This window comes from Aquarana catesbeiana, linkage group LG11 (genome assembly GCF_042186555.1).
Source record: "Aquarana catesbeiana isolate 2022-GZ linkage group LG11, ASM4218655v1, whole genome shotgun sequence".
NCBI lineage: Eukaryota > Metazoa > Chordata > Amphibia > Anura > Ranidae > Aquarana > Aquarana catesbeiana.
The window spans coordinates 1810140-1822805 of record NC_133334.1 but is presented as its reverse complement, the minus strand read 5'-3'; the positions used below and the strand labels follow the sequence as shown (position 1 = coordinate 1822805).

At 46.9% G+C, this 12666-nt stretch overlaps 1 protein-coding gene across 1 annotated transcript in view; it reads left to right on the top strand.

Moving 5' to 3' along the window:
- The window catches only part of LOC141111800 (hemicentin-1-like), a 247029-nt gene that overhangs the window by 92605 nt on the left and 141758 nt on the right, over positions 1-12666 (top strand). The window contains exon 5 of the mRNA XM_073603935.1: positions 2445-2912. Coding sequence (XP_073460036.1) covers positions 2445-2912 — 468 coding nt within the window. The remainder of the gene's footprint in view (positions 1-2444; positions 2913-12666) is intronic.

Sequence of the window (12666 nt, the reverse complement as noted above, 5' to 3'; positions counted from 1 at the left end):
CTATATGTATGCAGTGCCCTGGGGTTTAGTCATGGAGCTCCTCACCAAATTCCTTGTCAGGAGTAGCTACCATAGTTAATTTGTTATAGAGATTTGTTGATTTCTCCCGAAGTTTGGCCTTGTTGTACTTTTCTCTTCTACCACTTGGTGGCCGAGCACTTGGTGGTACTAGATATGAGAAGGATAACTAAAGGTCAGGTTAAGAGTATATGGGGTGTCTCAGCCAATGGTCAGGGGTTTTCTTGGCCTGCTGGGAGAACCTATATATTCAGGTGGAGTCAGGTGATCAGTGTTCTGTGCCACCCGGACTGCCATCTGGGTGGACGTGTGTCATCTGCCTCGGGCTGCTAGGTCTGAGATTGGGCCTATCCTGGGGGCATCTGGTTGCCAGGCTGTGTGAGGGCCTATCCAGAAGTAAGAGAGCAGCGCAGGGTTGGGATTGTGGCTTGCAGTCCAAACAGAAGTGATGGTTTTGCCGGCCAGAGAACCTGTCGTGGTCGGAGGTAGAAGGGGAGCTGGCGCCACTAAGGGACCAACCATCTTTACCAGGGACCACAGTGAGTAGCTGAAGCAAGTACCGGAGCAGTATTATCATTGAACGGGTACAATGTAGAATCGGGAAACTTCAGGCAGAGATCAAGTCAGGGACCCAACCAGCGGAGGTGATGCTTGCAGAGCAGCCTTGTGAGTCAAGCCAGGGACTGAGCCAGTTAGCAGGGGTGAAGCTTGAAGGTATCTGAAGTGCCAAGCTAGGGACCCAGCAGGGAAGCGTGGGTGATGCTTGAAGGAGAGATCACCGCAAAGATTGGAGGAGCTCCAGGGATTCAAAGTCAGTGAATCAGAGAATCCAGTGAGAGACCGGGAGCTTAGGGGGCTGAAGAACGACAAGAAGAAGTTGTAGTAAAGCTGAGAGAACTGTTGAACTTTGTGTTAGGAACTGTTAAGTACTGTAGCGAGAGCGGACAGCGATCCTGCACGTACAGAAGTGGCACCTTACTGGGGCCTTTCCCTGTATGGCTGTCCTCCTATTGAAGTCTTGGAGTCTGCTAATTGAAATTGCAACTACTTAAGGGTGTCCTGGCCCTAACCCTCTTTCCCTTGCAAAATAGAAAAGGACTGTTAAAAGAAATAAAACCTCTTTTGCATCCAAGAAGTGTCTGGCGCCCATTGACTTTTACCACCTTTGCACCCACCATGCCTCACAACCCACCACATATTGAAGGATATCAGTGGTCTGTGGCCTCAAAGGTTCTCATTAGACTGGAAGAGGTCAGAGATTCTGCTACATGTATAAGTTTTTAAGGCCCCTTTACACATGCGGACCTGAACAGACGCTCCATGCAGGTCTATGGAGCGTTGGATGTTAGCAGTGACATGTCCGCTGACATTCGATCCGCTGAATCCAGACAGATGGAAACCCTATTTTCCATCTGTCTGGCGGATCGGATGAAAATGGACAGACGGATTTGTTTTCATCTGATCCCCCATTGAGGAGAGGAGAGCAGAGCTCTGACAGGTCCGTCCCTGCACAGTGAGCGGAGACGGATCTGTCATCTGCTGACTCAGCGGGGATCAATGGAGTGATCCCTACTGAGCAAGCGGAGTCCGTCCAAACGGATGTGTGTGTGTAAGGGGCCTTAGTGTTATATATATTATTCCCTGTAGGGGTCACTGTTCTCACATATTGTCTATTATTTTGTGAAATTTAGTACTTGTGTGTTGAGGTTGCGCTTCACTTTTATTTTTCACTTTATTTTGCTAATAACAGTTGGTGTCTAGCTATAGGAAACCTCTATTATTTAATAAACAGTCATTTATTATTCACCTTAGTAATATTAGTAGCGCAGAAGTATTTTTTCTTTATTTCCCCATCTTTGTCACTTTGGGGACACAGATGTAAGACTCTGATGTAAGGGGGGCTCTCTAAGGACTCTGATGTAAGGGGGGCTCTCTAAGGACTCTGATGTAAGGGGGGCTCTCTAGGGACTCTGATGTAAGGGGAAGATTTTTTTTTGCACAATTGCGTATAGTTTATATACTGTTTTTGTGCATTTGCAAAATTACAGTGGGCCGGTCTGGATGAAGTCCAGGGCCAAATTTTTGTCCCAGTCCAGCCCTGGTGACAGTCCTGATCCAAGTACTCCTATACCTGTACAGGAAGTCCTTCTACATGGAGGTTATTTGTGTGCAGATCGGGGCAAAAATTACTTTTAACGGTTTCATTATATGTGAGTGTACTGTAATATGTTTTTTTTCTTTTTATATCTGGCCTTTTTTTGGATGATACTTTTCATGAGGTAATATTGAAGTATCTTTTCTATTAGTTCAGTGGGTTGACTCTTTATGTATATTTGCTGTTCTAGAAGAGATGAGTCTGATCTCCGGATAATACAAATACATTATATAGTATATGTTATAATTCATACGATGATTTCCTCTCGCAGATCCTCCCATTCTCTCTGAGATTACCGGGAACGATGAGCTGATTGACATGAACAGGACGACTCTGACTTGTCAGATTATGGACTTCAGACCCAACAACATAGAAATCTCTGTGTGTATGAGAAGATCCGGGGAGGAGGAGATGGTGACCATCTATACCTGGAGGTCTGGAGGTCACCTCACTCTGGTCAGGATAAGTAGAGATGATGGAGGAGGGGATGATGATGTTGTAGGTATGGAGGAGGGGATACAACTGATGAATGGATCTGCAGGACATGAGGACATCCCTCTACAGCTGGAGGTGACTCCTGTTATTAGTAGGAAGAATCTTGGAACATTCACCTGTCAGTGTTCTCTCCAGATAACTCCCAGCTATGACCTGGATAATGGAGCGGAATTATCTGTCCATGTAAATCACCCGGCACTGACCTCTCCGGTCTCGGTACAAAGAATACTCAACGTCACTGGAGGTGAGACTCTTATCTTCTACATGAAATGGTTCTGAGTGATTGGTCTTGTCTGACCCCCTAGGGGGCATTAGTGGGCATTACTGGGATAGGAAGGTGCTTAGTATTATGAGGACATTTCTAGTTTGCTGGGGACCTCCCAGTGACCCCCTCCTTCCTAGACCTCTGCCGGGTTAGCCCCCCCATATCAAAATTTTTGAAAAAATCTTATGCAGTTTGTTAGATCTTTGTTAGATCAGGTTAGATGAACCGTTGTTTGCGTTAGATCTCACACAGAAGAAGCGATATTAACAGTGTTTTGCTGGGGGGGCTAACCCGTCATCAGCCCCCCTTTATCAAAAAATTGACCAGTTAGCTATTTTGGAAGCAATTTGTTAGATCCAGTAAGATCAAGTGTTTTTAACGTTAGATCTCACATGATTGAACACTTATTAAGTGATTAATGAGGGGGGGCTGGCCCCCCCTTATCAAATTTTCGGGCCAAAAATCATTCAGGCTAATAGATATTCGTTAGATCCGGTAAGATCAAGTGTTTTTAACGTTAGATCTCACATAATTTGAGAGTTATTAAGTGATTAATGAGGGGGGCTGGCCCCCCCTTATCAAATTTTCGGGCCAAAAATCATTCAGGCTAATAGATATTTGTTAGATCCGGTAAGATCAAGTGGTTTTAATGTTAGATCTCACATCATTTCAGAGATATTCCACATAATAATAGAGATATTAGGTGGTACATAAGGATGGGTTGGCCCCCCACATGCCATTTTCTGACAAAAAATCATTCAGGGTAATAGATATTCGTTAGATCCGGTAAGATCAAGTGGTTTTACCTTTAGATCTCACATAATTTCAGAGATATTCCATAAAAAATAGAGATATTAGGTGGTACAGAAGGTACATCCATCTTCAACCGTCTCTGGATGGTCTCTGGAACCTTCTTTGCATGGTTCTTCAGCGGGTGCCTGTAGTTTCTCCTCACACCTCCATTCACCTCGCCTCATGGTGATCTCTCCTCAGACCAACAAGCTTAAGTCTTTAGCTAGCCCCCCCTTCTTGCAAAGCAGGCTGGGCTTGGTAGTTCCACCCCCTGTAGAATCAATGGGGCTATATTGTGGGCCATGGTCCTCTGCTGCTGCTTGATTGGCTTCCTCTCCCTGCCAAAAGGGACACAGGAAGAGGAGAGGGAGGGGGAGAAATCCCCCACAGGGACTGACAGGCATGCTCTCCCTCTGAGTGCCTGTGTCAGTCTCTATTCAGTCCGGCGGTTGCTGGCAGGAATGGCGGGAGGTGCGGGACCATGGGTGATAGAGTAGTCCCCGCTACACACTCCCCCCACTAAAGAACCTTTGGTCCGCCAAAGGAGGTAAAGAGTCTATGACCTATTACATGCTTTTGATATATATACACAGGGAAAAAAAACAGGTTGGTGTGCACAGGAAACCATACAATTTACATCTGCATAAAACCCTGGCAGAGGAACATCCCACTAATTAGCATAGGAGGGGAGGTTAACTGGAATGGCCCAGCTAGATGTGCCAGGGGCTGAGTGTCAGAAACCAAGAAATCAGGTCGAGACAGAAGTACAGTTAAATCACACTTGTTTAATAATAAAAGTAAAAAGAACAAACGTAGTCAAAACATAGCCAAAGTTCAATAACTGGAACGGATAGTCAGCCAAGCCAGAAGTCAGGGATCAATGTAGTGGAACAGCCAGCAGGATCTGGAGCCAGAAGGGATGTCAGCAAAGCAAGTCTTGAACAGGATCGCAGGAGATTGTTTCTGTGATGTTGACCAAGGCGAAGGCAGAGATCCTCTGGACTGGACGGCTTAAGTAGGCAGGACTGATGAGCAGGATATCATCAACAGCTGAGTAACTGTGGAGAGATAGAAGCTGGCAATTATCCGACAGCTAAGTGGCCAGCTCAGAGAAGGAAGGACTGAGCCCAGCCCTGACAGTGAGTTGGGATTGTCCACCACCAAATCTGCGGTGGAAGGGTCAGTTTCTTCAAGAGTCGTTTTTGCAATGAGAACGACCTCCTCAGAGCTTTCACCCAAAGTATCATATGTTAGTCTTTTGGGCGGGTGAATAACCCTTCGCTCTCGCTGTTCTTTAGGTTTTGGGGTTACAGGCACACTGGTCTCTTCTTCTTCCTGCATATCAGCTTCAGCTTCCTTAATGAAGGATGGAAAGTCTTAGGGGTCTCTTGTCAGCAGGGAAGATTGAGGGTCTTCCAACTCTTCAAAAGGTGGACTTTGAGGTACAAACTCAGGAGCCTCTGGCCTGAGAGTCATTTCAGTCACCTTGGGAGGAGAAGAAAGGGGGTGGGGGTGGGTGGCAGGCCCTGGCATTTGAGATGGCCACAGACAATCTTTCTCTTCATCCTCGCTGTTTTCATCTTCAGCAAGGGGTACAGAGTGAGATCTAGTCAATGGCTGGGATCTTTCAGAGGCCGTGGGTGTGGACTGTAAATCTGGCTGTGGTGGCACATGAACTGCTTCTGACAGAGGCAACAGATGATTGTGATGCTAAGTCTTCAGCAGGCCGTGGGTGTGGACTGTAAATCTGGCTGTGGTGGCACATGAACTGCTTCTGACAGAGGCAACAGATGATTGTGATGCTAAGTCTTCAGCAGGCCTGTGCATCCCTCTGGCCGGATTTGATATACTGGGTGTCTGGGCAGATGCTTGCAAAAGACATAGGTTAGCCAACTTGTGCTTTCCAGGGACACCCAGGTTTCTCAGCAGTACCTTGTCATCCGGCTGCAGGTCCTGCACTCGTACCCTAAGGTCAAAGTTTATTTTGTTTCTCTGTCCTCAGGCATATGAGGCAGCTTGAGCCTTATCAAAGGTGGTTTTCAGACATCTCTGCAGGCGATCCACATACCCTCTGTGGAAAGTTGCTAAGGTATGGTCTAGGGATGTGCCGAAGGCCAAGTCTACTGGCAGCCAGGCCTACGGTCCGAACATCAAACTATAGGGAGAGTAACCTGTGGCATCATTGGCGGTGCTGTTATAAGCATGCACAATAGCCACTATATGCTTGCTCCAGTCCTGCTTTTGTTCTGAACTTAGAGTTCCAAGTATATCCAGGAGGGTTCAGTTGAATCTCTCTGGTTGAGGATCCCCTTGAGGATGATAATGGGTGGTTTTAGACTTCTTGATGCCCAACAGGTCTGAAAGTCTCTTGATGAGACTACTCTTGCAATCTCTCCCTTGATCAGAGTGGATGCGTTGGGACAGACCATAGTGCACAAAGAATTTCTCAGCGAAGATCTTGGCCACCATGGATGCTTGTTGGTCCCTCGTGGAAAACGCCTGGGCATACCGAGTGAAATGGTCAGTCACTACCAGGATATTTCCCTGCCCACTCAGATCAGGCTCCAAGCACAGAATGTCAATGCACACCAGCTCCATGGGTCCTTGACTCTGAATGTCAATGCACACCAGCTCCATGATGGTCCATTGGGGCAGCTCGTGAGGCAAAGTCTTCCTTTGGATACATCTGTGGATACATCTGATGCAGGAGTGGCAATAGTCCTTAACTTCCGCCTGCATGCAGGGCCAGTAGAACCGGTCCCTCACCAGGAGAAAAGTCCTTTTGGTCCCTAGGTGGCCATGGTTGTCATGTAGGTGTCAAGGCTGGGCTCAGCCCTTCCTTCTCTGAGCTAGCCGCTCAGTGTCAGCTAATTGCCAGTTCCCATTTCTCTCCACAGTTACCCAGCAAGTCATCCAGCTCACTTGATCTCTGCCTTCACCTTTGTCAACATCACAGAGTCTTTCTCCTGCGTTCCTGTTGAAGACTTGCTAGGTTGACGTTCCTTCTGGCTCCTGATCCTGCTTGCTGTACTACTACGTTTATCTCTGGCTCTTTGACATTTGCTTGGCTGACTACCCGATCCGGTTACTGAACTCTGGCTTGTTTTGACTACGCTTACTCTGTTTACATTATTATTATTATTATTATTATTATTATTATTATTATTAAACAAGTGTGATTTAACTATACTTCTGTCTCAGTCTGATTCATGGTTCCTGACAGTAGGGCAGTTAATACCGTCTCCGTATGTTTTTAAAGCGGGGGTCCACCTATCTATCGTTTTTTTTTTTTGGAGTTCATTCACAAACTTTTCTTTTCATGATTATCTACTCACATGTTCTGTGTAATAAGTCCGCCTGTGTCCGATTTCGTTGTAAAAGAATAACTTATAAAATTCACTGAAGGCGGTTTCCATCTTCATTGTGGGCATTTGAAGCCCACAAGCATGTATTTCCTGGATGCGGTGAATACTGTGCTCCCAGCATTCACCGAGATGTTGTGATGACGCTGTTGCACAATGCATGCTGGGAAGCCTGAGACTAGCTCCCAGGGGACTGTGGGAGGTCTGGGAGAGGCTAGAAACACGCCTACTCCCATGGGAGGAAAACCAGGAAGTGCTAAGAAGATTAGAAAAAAAAAAGGTAATTACGGCGATTTAAATTTTTTTACACAGCATGTCAGCATCTAGGCAAGGAAGAGAATGCATAGAGATAATGTTCAAAATTTGGGTGGAACCCCGCTTTAAGGTAGGAATAGCTGCCATTTTTCTTCAGACTCGTCAGAGGGGCCCCTTCGGTAGACCAACCCTCTGTGCACCTGAAACCGATCCCACTCTCGGTGCAGCAGATGGGTTTCCTTCTGGGAGTCAGTGAGGAGAAAGTCAGGGCATTGGCTCTCCAAGGCCTTCAATGCCAAGCTACAGGGAGGGTCCTCCAACTGGTCCCTCCACAGGTCTTTGACAGCTTGGGTAGACCTTCATCCCTGACTTGGGCGACATTGCAATAACATCTAGAGACACCAACGGCTGACACTACAACCTCTTCGGTCCTGGATCCTACTCCAGGTTGATGTTCTGCTCCTTGACATAAGGCTCGTACCGTTCAGGTGTCAGTTGGGCCTATTCTTCTGGAGGGTCTCTGGAACAATGGGGCATCAGCGTCTTGTTTCCTGACCCCAGCCGATACTTCAGGCTGAAAATAAACTCTGATAGAGCAGCCAACCATCTGTGACCCGTGGCGTCCAACTTGGTGGAAGTGAGGATGTAGGTGAGAGCATTGTTGTCGGTCTTGATCACGAACTCCGCTCCATACAGTTAATTCCTCAGCTTATCCACCCACTTCAAGGCCAGGAACTCAAGTTTGTGCATGGGATAGTTCTTCTCGGCGGGGGCCACGTTCCGACTCATGTAGGCAACAGGCCGTAGATGGCAGTCATGCTCTTGATATAGCACCCCACCTAACCCATCTCGACTGGCATCAAAGTGTAGCTCGTATGGCTTGGTTGGATCTTCATAGGCCATGACTGGAGCGGTTGTTAGGCTTCACTTCAGCTGCCTAAAACCTCTTCACACTTCAGAGTAAATTGTTCCTGAATTAACTCTCTGGGTTTTCTGGGCCCTCCAGCTGGTCTGACAGGCTTCGCCAGATCAGGGTCAGCGTCTTAGCGAATCCCTTGACAAATCTTCTGTAATAAGAGCAGAATCCCAGAAATGACCTAAGCTCAGTCACGTTGGTAGGCCTCGGCCAGGAGGTAAGTGGCTACTTCATCAGCAGACACAATGTGACCAAGGTAGTTGACCGAGGGTTGATAAAACTGGCACTTTTCCAGAGACAGCTTCAACCCCCTCACCATGGAGTCTCTTAAGGACTTTCTGCAGAAACTCTACGTGCTCTTCCAGGGTCTTGCTGAAAACGATGATGTCGTCTAAGTATACCAACACCTCGATCAGTTTCATGTCACCCACGGTCTTCTCCATTAGCCTTTGGAAGGTGGCTGGGACACCAGACAGGCCTTGATGCATACAGTCAAATCCAAACATCCCCTTGTGGGGTAATGAAAATGGTCTCCCAATCCTCAGGTTGCATGGGGATTTGGTAATACCCACTCTTCAAATCCAGCATGCTGAACCACTTCGCTCCTGACAGGCTCTGCAAGTCATCTTATATCCTTGGGGTGGTATATTGGTCAGGAATGGTCCTTAAGTTCAGCGTCTGGTAGTCAATACCCAGCCTCAGTGACCCATTCTTCTTCCGTACCACCACTATTGGGGAAACATATAGACTCTGGGACTCTCGGATGATACCTGCCCTCTTCAACTCTGCCAGTTGTTCATGCAGATCCTCCAAGTCCCCTAAAGTAATCCATCAAACTCTTTCCCTGAACGGCTTATGCACTCGAAGAGATGGATCTGGTATTGGGCACTTTTTGTACACCCCACATCAAATTCCCTCTTGGAGAATGCAGCCTGCCATCTCAGGAGCTGAGTCTTGGCCCTTTCCTTCCATTCAGGCAAAAGGGGAGTATTTTTCGGATAGAGCTGCTCCACAGAGATCCCATCCTTTGCTCCCCCCACCAAATCAGACGGTCGGGACTGGGGTGGCCAGATTCACTTGTCCCAGCAACATCTGAGCCGGGATCTTCACTGGCGAGGCTGTTATGTTGCGGACACTAACCAAGATCTTCCCGTGACTTCTTTGCAACCCTTTTTTTGAAACCACCTCGGGAATTATCTCCACTTCCATGTCTTCTCTCTGTCCGTCTGATTGAAGGACAATGAAAGGGCCTGCTTGCTTCCAATTTAGCTTGACGGATGCTCGTAAATAGGCCACTTTACCAGGCTGTAACACCTTCTCACACTTGTCCAAGCGCCAGATCTTTCCCTTCTGTTTTTGTACCAGGTGCTGGTAGGCTTGTCTCAGCATGGGGTGCAAACTTGTAGTTGAAGTGCCCGGCTCCAGAACAAGAGGTGTCAACAGCGTTCTGACAAGATCAGTATTGGTCACTATGATGAGAGAACTCTTACTGGCCCCTGGTGGGCGAGGACAGACCACTGCCTGAGTTTCAAAAGTCTCGGCTTTCCCAGCCATGGAGGGATCGAAGGTCAGCTTAACCGGTAGATAGCCATCATAGGGGAAGTTCTGAGTCACAATGCCCCATATCTGCAACTCTTCCAACTTCTGCAAAGGCAGGTGCTTGAGGTGCCTGTCATAGAAGTCTCTGTAGAGAAGGGTCACTTAAGCTCCTGTATCCAGAAGGGCCTTGGTGTAGACTCCCTTTACTTGGATAGGAACAACAGGAGAAGGTCCCACCAGCTTGTCAGGGAGCATGGAGGAAGTGGTGGTTTGTATCCGCGCTCCTCTCTGCGAGGTTCTGATTGGGCTTAAGTCTGCGCTAAGTTCTGGGAGTCTGGTGTGCATTGACTCTCCGACACCAGGCAGCATTTGTCAAAAGAAACAGGAGACTGGGTTGCTTGGAGGCAACAACGGGGGGCCCTCTGCAAGGATTTGGACTTTCGCTGCTGTCTCTTTGTGTCATTGGTTTTGAGCCAGCTACCGTAGATGGGCACCCGGTTGGCTCCTTCACCAGAGCCCTCCGAAGTTTCCCTCTGGCTTCTGGCACTGTGCTTCAGGCTTCACTGGGCTTGGACACACCTGTCGATTAATGTCCCACATAATTTCAGCATACCTCGGTATGCTCAATGGCACTCCTCAATGGTACACATGAAAATGCTCATCACCGCCTCCAATATAGACACTAGTATGGATATACGTGCATCGCTACCAAATATCCATAATATCCCTGTAATTATGGATAATCAAACATTAAAAACACTTGATCTTACCGGATCTAATGAATATCAATTAGCTGGGGTTTTTTGGCCAGAAAATTTGATAAGAGGGGGCCAGCCCCCCTCATTAATCACTTAATAAGTCTCTAATTATGTGAGATCTAACGTTAAAAACACTTGATCTTACCGGATCTAACGAATATCTATTAGCCTAAATGATTTTTGGACAGAAAATTTGATAAGGGGGGGCCAGCCCGTCCACATGTACCACCTAATATCTCTATTTTGATGTGGAATATCTCTGAAATGATGTGAGATCTAACGTTAAAAACACTTGATCTTACCGAATCTAATGAATATATATTAGCCTGAATGATTTTTGGCCTGAAAATTTGAAAAGGGGGGGCTAGCCCCCCTCATTAACCACTTAATAAGTCTCTAATTATGTGAGATCTAACGTTAAAACCACTTGATCTTACCGGATCTAACAAATTGCTTCCAAAATAGCTAACTGTTTGGTCAATTTTTTGATAAGGGGGGCTGATGACGGGTTAGCCCCCCCAGCAAATAACTGTTAATATCGCTTCTTCTGTGTGAGATCTAATGCAAACAACGGTTGATCTAACCTGATCTAACAAAGATCTAACAAACTGCATAAGATTTTTTCAAAAATTTTAATATGGGGGGGCTAACCCGGCAGAGGTCCTTCCTAGTACTACATAGAAGAGGGAAGCATGGGAAGTGCCATGTGACCTGGAACATGTATATACTGTAATTGAGGACTTTTGATTGGACTTACCTATTCTGTATACATGTCAGGTCAGTGATGGCAGCTCCATCATAGCAGGTTCACCTTAACACATTATACATTCATATGTACAGATTAATGACAATTGGAGGATGAAGCTCCAGGTGGACTGTCTACATGTCCTTCAGTAATGCCTGCATGGCATTTCTCAGGGTTTCCTGGTGGTGACACCATGTCTGCGTGATGTGTGTTGTAGTCTCTATCAGACACCCATGTGACGGGGTGACAACACAGGAGCACAATTGGTAGACAGGGACAGAGCGTTGTCACCCTATAACAGAAAGTACCTGAACAAGGATCTCCATGGCGGGATCACCGGGGATTCCAGCAGATTTACTAAGACTGAAAAATATTATTGAACTGACATGAAGATGTTAAAGCTTCTATGAGATTTTAGTGATTGGGTTTCCAGATCCTGGAACCTGTATATGGCATAATGTACACAGGAACTTGAAAGCAGCGGCACATGGCTGAGTACAGCTGGCTGCAACCATTCATGTCAGAAGAATCACCATTCACTTTGTGTGGAGTGTACAAACATGGAATCATTTGGGTAGAGAGAAATTTATAGGGTTCTGTTTCTCATAGCAACCACCCAGTGGACAGTTTACCAGTGCAGGTTTAATGTATAACTAAGGGTAAAACTTTTTGGCTCTAGTTTTGGATGGAGTGGTGAGGGGTTAGATCCTCTGCTGTGTTTTTATTGCTGTCTCTGTCCCCGTTAGAGAAAGTCAATCTGTAACTGCCCTGTTTACCATTGTCACCTGGAATAAAAGTGATAGGAAATCCAAAATTTAGAGTTGCCACCTGAACAGGAATGAAGGGGAAATCCTCCAGTGTGGACACTAATTCCAGTAACAACTGTGTGAAGCTGGCCATACTCTAATAGATTTTGGTTGGTCTGACCTCCGGGCCGAAATAAAAAAAATCGAACCAGTTCCTCCATCCATGCTGTATGACACAAATGGGTGAATCTCCTACTAAGGCTTTTGTATCCTAGCTGCCTGCCCTGATTGGCTACAGTCACTGTCTGTGCTGCAGACAGTGCCACCCATGCTTCCAGTGGCATTATGCCATTGGCGGCATGGATGGCACTGTCTGCAGCACAATATGGCCTTGGCGACATGGATGGCACTGTCTGCAGCACAATATGGCCTTGGCGACATGGATGGCACTGTCTGCAGCACAATATGGCCTTGGCGACATGGGTGGCACTGTCTGCAGCACAATATGGCCTTGGCGACATGGATGGCACTGTCTGCAGCACAATATGGCCTTGGCGACATGGGTGGCACTGTCTGCAGCACAATATGGCACTGGCAGCATGGGTGGCACTGTCTCTGCA